The 17,818-nt window shown below is 36.3% G+C and overlaps 2 protein-coding genes across 2 annotated transcripts; one reads left to right on the forward strand and one right to left on the reverse strand.

Moving 5' to 3' along the window:
* The first annotated feature begins 1,334 nt into the window (after positions 1 to 1,334).
* On the forward strand, positions 1,335 to 2,338 carry LOC127091921 (50S ribosomal protein 5, chloroplastic-like). Its single transcript, XM_051030660.1, has 2 exons — positions 1,335 to 1,562; positions 1,679 to 2,338. The coding sequence occupies exons 1-2, from the start codon at positions 1,478 to 1,480 to the stop codon at positions 2,029 to 2,031; spliced, it is 438 nt and encodes a 145-aa protein (XP_050886617.1). The 5' UTR covers positions 1,335 to 1,477; the 3' UTR covers positions 2,032 to 2,338.
* Positions 2,339 to 2,972: 634 nt separating this feature from the next.
* On the reverse strand, positions 2,973 to 5,653 carry LOC127095470 (cyclin-H1-1). The gene is made up of 9 exons (XM_051034153.1): positions 5,591 to 5,653; positions 5,314 to 5,458; positions 4,478 to 4,567; positions 4,184 to 4,230; positions 3,974 to 4,051; positions 3,824 to 3,882; positions 3,554 to 3,638; positions 3,327 to 3,406; positions 2,973 to 3,185 (listed from the first exon to the last, which is right to left on the reverse strand). Exons 1-9 carry the CDS (start codon positions 5,651 to 5,653, stop codon positions 3,116 to 3,118), a joined length of 717 nt encoding a protein of 238 aa, XP_050890110.1. The 3' UTR covers positions 2,973 to 3,115.
* Positions 5,654 to 17,818: the final 12,165 nt, after the last annotated feature.

Genomic DNA, 17,818 nt, shown 5'->3' on the forward strand with positions numbered 1-17,818 from the left:
TTATGTATAATTTTTATATTATAATTGTAATCATTTATTTTTAATGCATTTTCATACGTCTTATCTTATATACCTTCTATTAGTATATTTTGAAGTTCATTTAATTCATTTATATTGCATGATTATTTTGTACTAAAAAAAGATTGTATAATTATTGATTTATTTATATGAAATTATTTATATGAAAATATTTGGGTCAATAATATATTTTTTCGTATTTAAACAATAAAAATTATATATTTTTTCGTATTTGATCAAGAATAAAAGCATTTAATAAATTGTTGCAAAAAATTGTCATTAATTTGTAGTTACAGTGATTGCAGTCAAATTTTTTTAAATCAATACTATTCTTTTGAATATCATTAATTCTTGCAAGGTAAATGTAGAAATAAGTGTCAATACAAAATAAAAAGAAATGTCATTTCAAATCATTCATGTTTTGAATATCATTCATTTATAAATATGGATTTAAAATAATTTAATTTCTCTATTCTTTTACAAATACAATTTAATTACCATTTAAAATATGCTTATTTTTAATTAGAAATTATTGCATATTTAACATCTTTATGATAATTAAAAACATGTTAATTAATTATTTAATAATTTTCTTAGTTGCTATATATAAATATTAATTATAAATAGGCAATACAAATATTTTTTTAATATTTTTTATATAATTAATATATTGTAATAAAATTAAAATTTATAATTATTAATTATACAATTTAATATATAATACATATAAAATTAAAAAATATTTATGTATTAATAAATAAAATAAAATAAATAATTATTCAAAATGGATATACAAACTAACTTTTTACACTACCCACTTTTTCAACTAACCAATTCTGTGCCACTTGTCTCCAAAATTAAATACTTAACATTAATTATTTTATAAAATTGTATACTTAGCACTACTTGTGTCCAAGATTTTTTTATAAAATAATTGATTATTTCAAATTAAATATATATTACTATTCATTAAAAAAAATATTTGAGCATTAAAATATTTATTTATAATAATAACTTTCCTATCCTGTACCATATCCATCTGAATTTTCCTCATAGTAAAAAGAAAAGTGGTAAAAAATAAATTATTATCATATATGTAAACAGTAAAAACCAATCATATTGTGTATCAAAAATTCAATGTAATTAAAGAGTTTAAAATATATTTGCAACAACCTTATGTAAATGATATTAGTTTTATCATTAAAACTTATCCATCTAATTATTTTCTTAAAAATTATGAATTATTTAAATTAGATAATTTTTTATGAGACAATTTTACTCTAAAAAAAAAACTTTTAATCTCAATATAGTAGGTAACATTACTTCAAGAGCGACGGTGAGTGGTGAGCATGGAAGAAGACACGTCTGATGTGCCTTTCTTATCCTTAACATAACATACCACATAACATCATATAAACCAATTTTTCATTTGAAAAAGAAAAATAAAAAACCAAACACTATGGCACTTCTCTGCTTCAATTCCTTCACAACCACCCCTGTTACCTCTTCTTCCTCCCTTTTCCTTCATCCCACAGCAAACCCTAGTAAGTATTATTCACTCTCTTCTCCTTAATTTCTCCAAAATACATTCTCATATTGTTATTTTTATTGTTTTTGTTGTTTCTGTAATCTTAATTTTCTCGAACTTATTGTGTGTCAGTTTCTAGAGTACGAATCGGTCTGCCCACCAACTGTTTGAAGGGATTTCGAATCTTGACACCCATTGTTGTGAAACCGAGAAAAAATGCAATTTTTATTGCATCAGCTGCTGCTGCTGCTGATTCTAATGTTGCAGATGGAGTAGAAGAAAGTGAGAGCAAGAAAGAGAGTGATGTTGTTTCTGTAGATAAGCTTCCATTAGAATCAAAATTGAAGGAGAGGGAAGAGCGGATGTTGAAGATGAAGCTTGCCAAGAAGATAAGGTTGAAGAGAAAGAGGCTTGTTCAAAAGAGGAGGTTGAGGAAGAAGGGGAATTGGCCACCTTCCAAGATGAAGAAATTGGAAGGTGTTTAATATCTGTTTGCAGGTTTCTATTGTTCGATTCTGCCCTTGTTGTCAACATTTTTTTCAATCAAGATTTTTAGTTTATATATTGTATATGCCTTCTGTTTGGTTAAGGTTGAAATAGGGGGTTTGATTTGAAATCTATGTAGCATCAACACTTCTTATTAAAGGGTGTTCGGTGTTCGACACTTCCGCAGCACCAACATATGAAAATACATTCATGTATCCGGTGTTCAGTGTTCAACACGTGTTAGTGTCAGACACTTATGCAGCACCAACATATGGAAATACATTCAACTCTTCAATTTTTTGAAAATGTTTATGGTGTCGACGTGTCAATGGTGTATGGTTTGGAATCATGTCATGATTGATGTGTTTGGATATTTTAATTAGTCCCATTTTGAAGTGTTAAGTCTATGAAGCATATACAGGAAGCTGACACCCGACACTGACATGGAAGCATAGAGGCGATTTAATGTAACTACATATGTTGACACAAGAAACGTCTTAAATTCGAAGTTTTAGTGCTATGTTGGTTTAGGTTGTTTGGGAATCTTGTTCTGTGTTGTTTGTTGCAGGTTAAGTGTTGAAAACAAATTAGCTAATAGCAAATTCTATCATTTTATTAAAAGAAAATTGAAGAGTGGAATGAGTAGTATTAGCATGATCTCAGTGTCTTGTTATATTTTTTCAAATTTAGACAACTATTTTTCCTTTTCTAACACTAAATTAACTAGTGAGATTTTGATTTTGTTTGTAGCACAACCTTTGTCATTATCATTACTAGATTTTGACATCTAGTCTTGGTTTGTATTATCAATGGTTTGATTTGAAATTCAAGGTTTAATATATTTGGATATTTAATTGAACTGATCAATGGATTGTGTTCTCTATAGTTATGTTCAAAAAGAATGAAAACAAATCAATGGATTGTGTTCTCTATATTTGGATATTTTTTTCTCCTCCTTTCTTCTAACTAAAGAAAATGGACCCAGGTTTGTTCTATCATGTTGGTGTTTTCAATAGAAGAAAAAAAAACAAGCTCTTCAACCCCCCATACTTCATGTTCAATTCTATAAAACTAGAGAAGAGGCTACACATTTTGTGCTTCTTTCGAGCTCTTTCTGGACTTGTGCTTTGATTTCTTCTCCCTCTTCTTTCCCCTGTAAGGAAATCCAAAATTATTATATAATAATCAGAAAATCTCTCTCAAAAAACATATGTTTGGTCCCTGGTGTTTGTGTGTAGGTGGGGAGAATGTAAACAACCAACAGCAACTCCACATCAAAGGGTAAAGAAATTACTCGTCATGACCCCAACAAGACTTCAGTTTACGGTCGATATGCTTCAATTCCTTCTCTGAAGGACTTGTGTATTTTCTAACCTGCATATATAGCCAAGGCCACATTGGTTGGTCCATGCATACAGAATAAGACAACATTACCAAGCTAATACAACGTGGAAACTTGGAATTTCGCATCAAGAAATCAAATTCAGTTTCGCAACAACTACTAGGATGAGAAACAATTACCCAAGAATCAATTGCATCCAATGACTCAAGAAGTTCGCCCATTGTGTGTGTAGAATTCTTATGGGAAAAAATACCGCTCAGGAAACTGCAATTAAGTACCAGTGTAGGAGTAAATGTCTCAGTTTAATTTGGGTCAAAGAACAATATTAAAAATCAAACACCAGGCAAAGTCATTTTATTGTTGCGTGATTATGAAACAAATTACAGCTAAAGGAAGCGGATTATAGGAGCTGAGGATGGTTATCACAAAGGAACATGCGAAACAAGTACCTATCAAAGTCGACAACTTTATGAAGTGCATTTGAGGTACGTAGAGCGGTCAAGGCCAACTGCATTAGGATGAAACAGACTATTGTTGTCACAAAAAATATAAAAATGCAACAACAGAGTTACAAAATTTACAGACTATTCTGAGCATACCTGCCCAGGAGTAAATAAGAGTGGTGCATCTGTAAGCATCATTTTATCAACTTCCCGCCCTGCCGTATCTTGCAAAGCCTAAACAGCAGGAGAAAAAATTATCAGGAAACAAGTACCTATTTCTTTATAACCAAAGAAGAACAAGAGTTGAACAGAAAGAAAATAATGCTTCATAAGGGAAGGTCATAGAGGAAACAAGCATTACATTACATGAATGCTCACATACATGCTCATATAGGAAGGCATTGGGTGAGAGCCTGATCATTCACATAGGATTGAACGAGAATTGGATCCTGCACCTCTCACTTGATATTTCTATGCTATGCAGCACCGGCACCCCTCTGAAAAAAGTTGTATCTGTGTCGGACACCAACACCGACACTTGTAATTACGTTTAATTTATTCATTTTTTCAAATCATTACCGGTGTCGCCGTGTCAGTAGCTTAGCAGTTGACAATAGTTTAGCAGTTGATTGCAACAAATGTGAAGACATGATTGGTTACCCGAGAGAGTTTGACAAGGAATTCGCAAAGGAGTTCTGAAAGGAATATGCCAAGGAATCTTGCTTAAAGAAGCTTGAAAAAACCAAGAATCTGCAACATGAAAGGAACAAAAAGTTATTGGTTAATTGTTGCAATATCAGTGTCATGGGTGTTGTTTGCCATTGTATTCAATATGTTGTATTTATTTCATTACATTTTGACATTTCAATGTATACGTTGTTGTAGTTGTATTTAATTTGAAGTAATTGTTTCAATGTATCTGGTGTTCCAATGTATCAATTTGAGGTTTTAATGAATGAATGGATGAGTTTGTTTCAATATGAGTTTGATTCTACATATGTTTTGTCTCAAAATAAGTTTTCAAAATGAGTTTGTATAAATAACAGTTTGGTACAATATCAGTTTGATTCAATATTAGTTTGATACAAATACTGATTTAATTCAATATCAGTTTGGTCTCAAAATGAGCTTTCAAAATGAAATGGGTTTGAGTACAATTTCAATTTGGTACAAAATAAGTTTGATTCAATTGCAGTATTACTTCTCAATATCAATTTGAGTAGCATTTCAGTAATACTTTTCAATATCAATTTGAGTATTATTTTAAAATATCATTACATAATACCACATATTGTGCAATTGTCATTATATAATAAGGTAGAGTAGTGACTCAAATATCATTACATAATAGCACTTGTTGCGCAATTGTCATTACATAATAAGACAAAGTAGTCATTTAAAATATCATTACATAATAGCACATGTTGTGAAATTGTCATGCTAATTAACCACATTGTATTAATTGGCATACTAATTAAACACATTATAATAATCACAACATAACAAGGCAGTAGTTTCTTGTGTTAATATGTCATCTCCATCCTCGGCAGTTACATCAGTTCCATTTATTGTAAGGGGTACTTCAACTGCACAAGTTACAATGGGTACTTCAACTGCACCAGTTGCAAGGGGGTACTTTAACTGTACAAGGAGTGACTTTTGCTTTATTTGCATATTATCTAGGTGACTTTCTCTACAAATGGCAATTATGATAATATTAACATCAACTAATTATACAAGAAAATTAAGTACATGATAATAAGGAATTCTTACCTTTCTTTTCAAAGCCTCTGAATTCTGAACTGTTTTCTTGCATTTTCTTGAGTTACGATCCATTTTGTCGCATTTGGTGTATTTATAAGTTACTCCAACTCTCCTCATTCTTGACTGATGTAATTTCCCTTACATTTAATATTGATCATTCAATGATGACATTTTGAAATCAGTTAATGAATTAAATTTTATATCTAGCTTGAATTCATAGTCTTTCCCAAGTTGCTCCTTCATAAACTTTTTATATTTAGGTAACTTCTCATCTTCATAAGCACCTGGGTCTAAGCTACCTAATTCATCACTCATATATTGGTCTTCTCCATCATCCCTGAGTTTATGATCTTTTTCTTCAAAGGCATCTTTTGATTTCTTAGCAGGTGACATCACATTCACCTTCACCTTCATCTTCTTCTTTGGGGTTAATTTCTTCTTCTTCATAGGTGACTTACTTCCACATATCTTAATCATGTAGTGCCTTTTCATTTATGTCAACTTTATTTGAACCTTCTTTAGGCCTGTCGACTTCAACAACTTTAAATTCATCATTCAAGCCACTTGTTTTATCCTCCTCACTATCATCAAAGCTAACATTCCTTGCATCATCATCACTTTCATTTGCATCTTCGTCACTTGATTCATTCCTAATAGTAACATCAATACATTAAGGCTCAATCACTTTGACATTGATGTCCTTCACATTGTGTCCAACATACAAATGACCTTCAATGGAGTTTCCAACAACATAAGTAGCAACATCAATAACATGATGGTCCTTGTTAATTTCAAAATAACAATCACTTATACCTTCAAGTTAACTGCATATCCTAAACTTGTTTCTTTCATAACCCCGGTCAAGAAAGATATTCATCACCTCAGATAAATCCCATTTTTCAATATTTTGTTCATGAACAGTGCTTTTAACCCCACACATGTAAAACATTATTTTCTCTCTAACGAACTCTCCACCGTGATGGAAAACCATATTGGACCTGATCAACTACAAAAATGAGAAAAATTTACCTACGAATGAAACTTCGTTTTCAAAAACACAACCTTATTGTCACCTTTTCAATGTCGTTTTCACTATAAGCTTCAGCACTTCAATGGCGTCTTCTAATTTAGGATAAACGTGAAGGACAAAAAGCAAGGGTAAAATTCCCAATTATGAGTGGTCACGTGATGTGTCAATCATTTGGTACATATGGCAATGAATTTTTAGATTCAATTAACACCCACTTGCCACATCAGCTCCTCAAGTGAATATGGTCACTAAAAGGTTTAAGTCAGGGGAATCTTTATGTGGCAAGGTTATAATTTTTAAAAAGAAATTCTAGGGGAAAACCAGAAGACCCCTAAATCGCAGGGGGTAAATACTTATTAACCCTTTTAATTTTGTCAAGAAAATCAAATATTTGAATACATTTCTTTTCTGATAGATTTAAGGTTATGTTTGGATTGATGGAACATAACAGAGCGAAGCGGAATTGAACATGACAAAACGGAATGAAGCCGAGTGGAATGAAATATAGATCTCACTTTATTGTTTGGTTATTTTATTTAAAATGTCTCATTTCACTGCATACACCTCAAATTGGATGGGAAAAAAATAGAGATTTGAATGGAATTGGATGGAATGGATTCCACCATGTTCCATTACATTACATCCATTATTTACAAATCCAAATAATGAAATCTCATCGGTTATCACTTCATTTCATCTCATTCCATCTCATAACACCAATTCAAACATACCCTAAAAGTATTTTTTATTCCCTTAGTTTAATATTTTTAAAATTTTAGTTCTTTCATTTTAAAAATTAATTTTTTGGTACTTCAACTTTTCATCTTTTGAAATTTAGTTGGTACCCCTTCATTTTTGTAGACGTGACAGACTAGCATTGACGACTAAGATAAAATAATTATGTGAAAATGATGATTAGGGTAACTTACTATTTAATATTTTTTAATTAATTTAAAAAAATATTTAAAAGAAAATTAATTAGTATAAATTTTAGAAAAAAAATTGTTAGGTTAAAAGCCCACATCTTTGTAACATTCCCAATACACGGGTTAACACTATCTAGAGTTAGTTTATACTAAATAAACATTTACTCAAAAATGTGGAACTTGTATTCTACACATTCTTCTCTTTTGTCCTCATGTACATCATCTTTTTTTATTCGAATCTTATCCATCAAATTCATCATAATTGTTTCAAGGAAAACACTTTGAAATTTCTTTTTAGTGTGCAACCACAATTTAGAAACATAATTTCTTTTAAGGTATCTAGCTACAACTGAATTGATCATCTTCATTTGCAAATCTTCACTTTCCAATTCAGCATTTTGTGTATACCTTTTGTAATATGTATTTGTGGATGGGAAGAATGTGAAGGAAAAATTCAGCATTTTGTGTGTTTCTTATATATTTTGTATATGAAAGAAAAATAATGAAATTATATAATTATTATCTTAATTGCATTGTTGAGTTCAAGAGGGATTGTCATTGTTGTAAGTCACTTTCACTAGTTCATCCAACGTATAAACATAAAGTTTATCATCCTTATCCAATTGTTTGTTCAAACCTTAAATAAATTAATATTGAAGCAACAAATAAACTTAGAATTATGATAACTATATTGTTAGAAGTTGTAATTCGATGTTTTGTCGAAAGCTAGCATCTAATTATGTCAGAGTAGCTGGTCAAGGTGTATGAGTCAGTTGTATTCGACAAAGTCGAATACAACATATAGTTGTTCTGTTGAAATGTAACTTTTAGTTTTGTACTTTACATTATGTATGTTATGGGCTTGGGTCAATTTGTATAGTATTGAGTACGGGCTTTAGTTGCCTATATAGAGGCATTGTATGATGTAAATCCCAACAACAACAACAATTTCACTCAATAATATTTCTCTTTTACAATTTAGTTTGTATCTCTTTTCTCTCTCTCTTCTTCTTCTTCTCTCATCTTTTTTGTTGAAAACCCCTTTTATTCAAATGAATTGGTATAAAGGAGTTTGAGTTACGATTCAGAGAGAATCTGCAATGGCAAATAGAAACACAACAGTAACGCAATTTCTAGCGAATCTATCGGTTTTCAAAGGGGAGAACTACAAATGATGAATTGGGCAAATGAAGGTCATCTCTAGATTTCAAGATGTAATTGAGATCGTGAATGATGGAGTACATGCATTGTAAAAGAATGTGAATCATGTTCAGCAATGCGCACAAGGAACGGAGAAAGAAAGATGGCAAAAATGTATTCTCGATTCCCCAGTGTGTGGATCCTAACGTATTCGAGAATGGTGGAAGATACATTAGTTGGATGTAAAATCAAAATTTCTGAATGAACCTTTGGAAGAAGAAGTTTATGTCAGTCAACCACCATGATTTGATATCAAAGGGCATGAGTCGAAAGTGTATATGTTAAGGAAGGCTCTCTATGGTTTAAAGCAAGCCTCAAGAGCTTAGAATAGGAGGATATATAGCTTCTTAATTAAAGCAGGCTTCACAAAGTGTGTATTTGAATATGGAGTGTATGTCAATGATGCAAATAGGGTCAGTCGAATCATCGTATGCTTGTATTTAGATGAATTTTTTATTACACGTGCATATGAAACATAAATAAGATGAGTCAAGTCGAAGCTAATGCATGAGTTTAAAATGTATGACCTAGGGAATTTGTCATATTTATTAGGGATGGAGTTCAAAAACATGGGTGAAGAAGTGTTCCTGCACCATAAGAAGTATGTCCAAGATATCTTGAAGAGGTTTAATATGAGCAGTTATAATGCAGTTGCTACGCCATTAGAAACTAGAGCAAAGTTGAAGAATGATACAAATGATGAGTTTGTAAGTGTGTCATACGGTGAACTGACTTTATGTGTTTTTGCTTTGGAAAGCAAATGTCGCGGTTAGCAAGAGTCGCCACCGACTTTTCTTTTATCCAATAAGGAAAGGCGGAAAAGAACAGGAAAGACCTTAATTTAGATTTTGGGTTCGGGAGGTACATTATACAAAGGGAAGGTGTTAACACCCTTTGTATCCATGGTTTTCCATGGGCTCTTAATTGCTTAATCATTTATGTTTTTTTAGTTTGAAAAAGTGTTGGAGAAATGTGTAGGACATGTTTTGAAAAGGAGAATTTAACTTTGTAATGATTCTTGTATGAATGTATACAAAGTGGTTATCTCATTTAGTTTTGAAAATAGTTTAGAAAAATATAACTCGGCAATGATTCTAGTATGAATGTATGCCAAGTGGTGATTTACTAAAAGAGGTTTTGAAAAGGTGTGAGGTGTGAAAAGTAGTTTTAAGTTGTGAATAAGCAATTAAGAGGTATACCTACCCAAGGTCTTTGCGGGCATTTCCTATCCTTATGAGGGTAAAACTGTCCTTACTATTGAGAAGTAAGTAGTTTTATCCTTTGGATGTAAAGGGTCATCGTAGGGTCATCGATTGGTCATTGAAGGCAACAGTTGTGAGGATACCTTAGCATTCGAAGGGACTATCATCATTTAACCGTAGGCTACACCGAAGGGTCATCGAGGGACAAAGGCAACATTCGAGGGACTATGATGATTTAACCGAAGGGTCTTTGCTAAGTGTATCCCCATATTCGCGGGACATGACCATAATACCGTAATCGTAGGGTAACAAAGAGAGGTCCAAGATCGCATATTTAACGGTAAAGTTTTACAATTAATTAGATAGTCGTAATCGATTAAGTAATTAGGTCCACATTAAAATCGATGAAATCAATACATTAAAATCGGCTAGATAATTTAGGATGAATCTCCACATTAAAATTAAGTAATTCAGAACCCATCTCCGTAAGCATATCCCACACATAACGTGGAATACCTAGCCGGCCATTTCCTCGGGAATATGTAAACCTTTACACAATTCAGCACACGGGTTAGAGCATCGAGATAAAGTACAATTGAAAATTGCACTACAACACAACAGTCATAAAGTCAGGCCAAATAATGCAGAATTATAATGAATCTTGATTAGATAAACATAAGGCAGAACAGAAAAGAAACAAAACAGCCACTGTCCCGTTCGCTCCTGCTTCGCCTAGCGAAGGCTTAGCGAGTGCTCGCTACAGGCTCGCTCAGCGATGTGCTAGCGAGCGGCTACGGGTTTTGAGTTTGACAGCAGCATGATCTCCGGAACCTGAGCTTTATGGCATTTAATTACAGGAATAGCATGGACAAACATTCAAGATATTCAGGCATACTTAAATTCACATGTGAAACCAAATTACATATCCAAAAATTTAATCATGATGCCTTATGTATGTAGAGATTACCGATTAAAAGCATAAAACAGTAGTGATGCGCAAACCTGTTTGCAACTGAGCTGCGATGTTGGAAGGACTGACTGCTCTTGGTATCGGATGGAGTTGGGCGGCGTTAGCTTCGGCGCGGATGAGCGGCCTTCAGAGTTTCTTTACTCGGAATACTCTAAGTTGATCTCCAGGGTTTCTATGCCAGGGTTTCCATCCGTCTTCGTCTGTCCCTTTTCGTGACTGAAGTGTCGGTATTTATAGTGATTATGGTGACCTAATGGGCTCAGAATGAAGCCCGAAAATTCTGATATATCGCAAGCTTCGCTAGGCGAAGGAGTTGCTCGCCTAGCGAGCAAGCTAGTTTGGGCTTTTTTCTGGATTGGGTGCTTCGCTGGGCGAGTGGCATAACGAAGGGTTCGCTAGGCGAAGGAATTGCTCGCCTAGCGAGCAAGCTAGTTTGGGCCATTTTCTGGATTTGGCCATCTGTGAGCTGGGCCTTTGTTCTTTTAAGGTCAGTGCCTTGAAAAACAAGCCGGAGTGCCTTGAAAAACGCCTTGTAATATTAACGGGCAAATTTTGGGGTATGACAGCTGCCCCTGTTCAATATTCTTGAACCGAGAGAGTTAGGATGGCAAGTACGCCATTCGTGGTCCGGAGGTGGAAGATTATTGAACACTAGAATGCCCCAAAAATTTGCTCTTGTTAATCAAAGGTTAGTCTTGATGGAGATGGGCTTAAAGATGCCATCCAGGAAGTTGGATGATGAGAGCTTTCAGAGTGCGTCGTGCATTAGACGATATTTGAATACATAGGTGTCATACCGGGTCATGCGCTAGACCGTATAGTGGGTCATCCATTAGGCTGTCGACTTCGCTGGGGAGTCAGAGTGCGTTATACGCCGCTGGGGATAAAGGATCAGAATGGACCATACACTAGATTGCATCTGAATATCATAATGAGTTATCCATTAAGCGGGTGACTTCACTGGGGATGGAAGATTAGACCGGATCGTACGCTAGATCGTGTCTGAGTAGCAGAAGGGGCCGTATGCCAGGCCGTATCTGACGAAGGTAGCATCAAAATGGATCGTACGCTAGATCGTATCTGAGTTGAAGATCCAAATGGGTCTTATGCTAGACCGTATTGGAGTTGCAGAATGAGTCGTCCGTTAGGCTGTGTCTGATGATGAAAGGGGGTAGTCGTACGCTAGATTACACTTCAGAAATGTACCGTACGCTAGGTAGCATCTGAGGGAATGAACATCCAAATGGGTCATAGGCTAGACCGTCTCTGAGCAGAATGAGCCGTCCGTTAGGCTGAATCTGATGATAAAAGGGGTAGTCGTACGCTAGACTACTCTTCAAAAATGTACCGTACGCTAGGTAGCATCTGAGGGAATGAACATCCAAATGGGTCGTATGCTAGACCGTCTCTGAGCAGAATGAGCCGTCCGTTAGGCTGAATCTGATAGTATTTGTGTATGCCGTATTTGCGATAAATGTCTGGGATGGGCTTATAGGTGCCATCGTTAGGAGGATATCAGAATGAATGGTGACATGGAGTATATCTGAAAGATGTAGTTGAATCCTGAATGTAATTGATAAAGATGTCCGTCTGAATGGACCTTTGTTTTGATTGTATCAGGAGGATTATTAACCTGAAAACAAAGTTAGCTTCATGCCATGTCATGATGCATGAGATGTTTTATGCTTATGAAAATGAATGCGAACAATGTATGCATGTGTATGTTATGAAATGATGTAATGAATGAATTATGCGTCTGACATAAATGTGAACATTGTATGCATGTATATGTTATGAAATGATGTAATGAATGAATTATGCGTCTGAAACGTTCTTCCAGGGGACTCTACTGGGGAAATAAATCTCAGTCTGCTGGTCGGAGATATTTGCATCGATGATCCTTCCTTAGCTGGGGGTATTTGATTTTTATCTGATGATGGAAACACTCAACAGAGCCTGGCTGGGGATGGAAGAGATGACCAGTCTGTCTGGTGATGCCGACCTTTTCTGGGAAATAACTGGTTTCTTGCTGGGGAACAGGATTTGTAACCGGACTTGTTGGAAAGCATGGTTAGACCTTATCCTCGATCCTGAAGTCTTTTAGTAACTGCCATTGCTATTTTATGCATGTATTTTTGGTAAACCTCAGTCATGTTCAAATGCATATATCCATTCAAGTTAAATCAATGGACGTTTACGCAAACAAAACAGGGAAAGTAAAACAAAAGCATCTTTTTGGAAATGAAATTGTATTGATTTTGAAAGAGGGCCTATAAACAGGCAATTTGTGTACAAGGAGACAGAAATCCTAGTAAGAGGAAATTGTCGGGAAAACAAAGGAAAAGCTATGCAGAAAAAGCCCTATTAATTTTAATTCCACTACTGTCATTACGTCTTCAAGCATCTCATCCCATGCTGTCGGATGGAAGTGATTGGCTTGTTCAGTCCTTAGAACTTGGATAAAGTTGTCCGAGAACGGGACATAGTCATACGCTTTAATCCTTAATTTTTGCCTGGACCGCCTTTTCAGGTTTTCAGTCCACCAGGATACCCTTTTTTGCCCAAGCCGCCTTTTCAGGTTTTCGACTTGCCGGGTGTATGTTTTTATATGTTTATCCCTAATTTTTGCCCGAACCCTTTTGGTTCGCCGGGATGCCCTTACTTTTGCCTAGATGCGTCGACCTAGCGGGTCTTTTTTAGGCGTAGTATTTTTTAACTATGTCCGCGTTCACGGGATGTGGGAAGTCTTCGTCATCCATTGTAGCAAGTATCATGGCTCCACCAGAGAATACCTTCTTAACCACAAATGGCCCTTCATATGTGGGAGTCCATTTGCCTCGGGGATCACCTTGTGGTAGAATGATACGCTTGATCACTAAGTCGCCAATTTGATACACCTGTCTCTTGACTCTTTTGTTAAATGCTTGGGTCATGCGCTTCTGATATATCTGCCCATGACAGACAGCCGCAAGTCTCTTTTCATCAATCAAATTTATCTGATCGAGTCGAGTCTGAATCCATTCATCTTCATCTAAGCCCGCCTCTTTCATGATTCTTAGAGAGGGAATCTGAACTTCCACTGGTAAAACGGCTTCCATTCCGTAGACTAAAGAGAAAGGAGTTGCCCCTGTCGAAGTTCGCACCGAAGTGCGGTAACCATGGAGAGCAAACGGTAACATCTCGTGCCAGTCTTTGTACGTTACTGTCATCTTTTGTATGATCTTCTTGATATTCTTATTAGCAGCTTCCACGGCGCCGTTCATCTTTGGCCGGTACGGAGAAGAGTTATGGTGTTTTATGTTGAACTGCGTGCAGAGTTCAGTAATCATCTTGTTGTTCAAATTAGTACCATTGTCAGTGATAATTCTTTCCGGAATGCCGTATCAACAGATGAGATTATTCTTGATGAATCGTGCCACCACATTCTTGGTGACAGAAGCGAATGAGGCTGCCTTTACCCATTTCGTAAAGTAATCAATAGCAACAAGGATGAAACGATGTCCGTTAGAAGCAGTAGGTTTAATCTCCCCGATCATATCAATGCCCCACATTGCAAAGGGCCAAGGAGCTGTCAACACGTTTAATGGAGCAGGAGGTACATGTACTTTGTCCGCATAGATCTGGCACTTGTGACAGGTTCTGGAGTGACGGTGGCAATCAGCTTCCATGGTAGACCAATAATACCCTGATCTCAGGATCTTCTTGGCCATTGTATGTCCACTAGAATGGGTCCCGAAAATACCGTCATGCATGTCTTCCATAATCCTTTCTGCTTCCTTTCTAGCCACACAGCGAAGCAGAGTCGAATCATGATTACGTTTGTATAATACTCCATTACTCAGAAAGAATTTAGCGGAGAACTTCCTCAGGAATTTTCTGTCATTGATGGATGCCCCTTCAGGGTATTCCTGAGCTTCTAAATATCTTTTTACTTCGTGGAACCAAGGTTTCTCCTGTACTCCCTCAGTGTTAAGTTCATAACAATATGCTGGTTCATCTAATCGTTCAATAGTGATCCTGGGAGCTTCACTGTCCCATCTGACTCTGAACATAGATGACATGGTAGCCAGTGCGTCCGCCAACTGATTCTCTTCCCGTGGAATATGTTCAAATGTAATCTCTTCAAAGTATGGGATTAACGTCAATACCCTCTCTCGGTAAGGGATGAGATTCGGATGTTTAGTATCCCATTCTCCTTTGATTTGACTGATTACTAACGCTGAGTCTCCGTCCACACTCAAAAACTTGATTCGCAGGTCTATAGCAGCCTTGAGTCCCAAAATGCATGCTTCATACTCAGCCATATTATTGGTACACTGAAAACATAGTCTAGCAGTGAAAGGTGTATGGTAACCCCCGGGAGAAATGATTACAACACCAACGCCATTGCCCAATGCATTAGAAGATCCATCAAAAACCATAGTCCATCGGGATCCCAATTCAGGTCCTTCATCCGGTCCAGGTTTTTCATAATCAGTAACAAGCATGACATCCTCATCTGGGAACTCAAAATTCATAGATTGGTAATCGTCCACCGCTTGATGAGCCAAATGATCAGCTAGCACGCTTCCTTTGATTGCTTTCTGGGTAGTATACTGGATATCATACTCTGTTAAAACCATCTGCCATCTTGCTATCCTTCCGGAGAGAGCGGGTTTCTCAAATATATATTTGATAGGATCCATCTTAGAAATCAATAAAGTGGTATGATTCAACATATACTGTCTTAGTCGGCGAGCAGCCCAGGCCAAAGCATAGCAAGTTTTCTCGAGCAGTGAGTATCTTGTTTCACAGTCGGTAAACTTTTTGCTAAGGTAGTATATGGCATGCTCTTTTCGGCCAGACTCGTCATGTTGCCCCAATACACACCCCATTGAATTTTCTAACACGGTCAAATACATGATTAGAGGTCTTCCTTCAACGGGCGGTACCAGAATTGGAGGTTCTTGGAGATATTTCTTGATTTTGTCAAAAGCTTCTTGGCATTCATCATTCCATATCATCTCTTGATTTTTCCTCAGTAATTTGAAGATGGGTTTGCAAGTGGCGGTCAAATGGGAGATAAATCGGGCAATGTAATTCAACCGTCCCAAGAAACCTCTGACTTCTTTATCTGTACGAGAAACTGGCATTTCTTGAATAACTCTCACCTTAGCCGGGTCGACCTCAATTCCTTTACCACTGACAATAAAGCCCAAGAGTTTACCGGATCTTACTCCAAAGGTGCATTTGTTCGGGTTCAATCTCAACTTGTACTTCTTCAACCTCTCAAACAGTTTGTATAAATGATCGAGATGTTCTTCTTCAGTATGAGATCTGGCTATCATGTCATCCACATATACTTCTATCTCATGATGGATCATATCATGGAACAAGACCACCATAGCATGCTGGTACGTTGCCCCTGCGTTCTTCAAACCGAATGGCATTACCGTGTAACAGAAAGTGCCCAATTGCGTCACAAACATAGTTTTCTCCATGTCCTCAGGTGCCATTTTAATCTGGTTATAACCCGAGAATCCATCCATGAAGGAGAATACTTTGTGTTGAGCGGTGTTATCTACCAGAACATCGATGTGCGGGAGTGGAAAGTCATCTTTGGGACTCGCTTTATTCAAATCTCTGTAATCTACGCACATTTGCACCTTACCATCCTTCTTCGGCACTGGTACCACATTAGCAACCCATTGGGGATAAGAAGTAACGGCTAGAAAACCGGCATTGAATTGTTTCATAACCTCGGCTTTGATTTTCTCAGACATTTCAGGACGCATGCGGCGAACCTTTTGCTTGACAGGATGACAGTCTTCCTTCATTGGCAGACGATGCACTACTATGTCAGTATCCAATCCTGGCATGTCTTCATAAGACCAAGCAAAAATCTCTACATAGTCATGTAACATCTGAATCAATCTTTCTTTGATACTGTTTTCCAATCTTGCTCCTATTTTGACTTCTTTCCTGTATACTTCAGTACCCAGGTTTACAATTTCAATTGACTCCTCATGCGGCTGTATAGTCTTTTCTTCTTGCAGTAATAGTCTGGCAAGCTCTCCAGGTACTTCACAATCTCCCTCACTTCCATCTTCGGCTTGGTAGATCGGATTTTCAAAGTCGTAATGAACAGTAGCGGAATTATTATCAATAGGATCCAGAGTGGGTATGGATCTGCAATTTATTACGTGAGTGTGTGTAAGAGAGCATAGCTTGTTTGAAAAATGGCAGGAAAGATAAAGAGCGCAATATTTGAATGCAAAAAGTCCATTGATTTATTGAATATGAATATGCTTATGAAATGACAAACCTTTAACAAACTAGCTATTGTGCCCCGGGCCTAGACACAATGCTTTAAGAAGTTCAATTGTAAACATTAAAACTAAAAAAAAATTTTGCAACACTAAAATAGACAATAACAATTACTCCTGACTAAAGGAAATCGGGATAGTGTCTTCAGCCTTCCAATTATTGAGTCCGTCACCAATTGTTGGGTAAATCCAGCTATCCAGGTCGCAATCGCTGTCAGCATCTTCTACAGCATTAATCTGGTCTTTGACTATCTTTTCAGAGTTGAATCCCAGGCCAAATTTATCAGACTTGTACGGTACCTCGATTAGTTGACCCCAGCCAGTACGACCACCATCTTCAACCACGGCTTGAGCATCTTTCAGAGAAATCATAGCAGGAGGAGCACGAATAACCTTGGGCGCACAGGAAGTTGGCTTAAGGACAGGATTAGTCGGAGGAACTACCTCAAATGACTGAGACGGAGTCTCAAAGAATTCACCATTCATCTCAACGTATCTGAAGGTATGCACACTACTGACGATATACTCTTCTTCCCCACACACAGTGACGATCTTACCCTCTATGGGATATCTCAGTTTTTGATGGAGAGACGAAGCTACAGCA

Source organism: Lathyrus oleraceus, chromosome 6, assembly GCF_024323335.1.
Source record: "Lathyrus oleraceus cultivar Zhongwan6 chromosome 6, CAAS_Psat_ZW6_1.0, whole genome shotgun sequence".
NCBI classification, from domain to species: domain Eukaryota; kingdom Viridiplantae; phylum Streptophyta; class Magnoliopsida; order Fabales; family Fabaceae; genus Lathyrus; species Lathyrus oleraceus.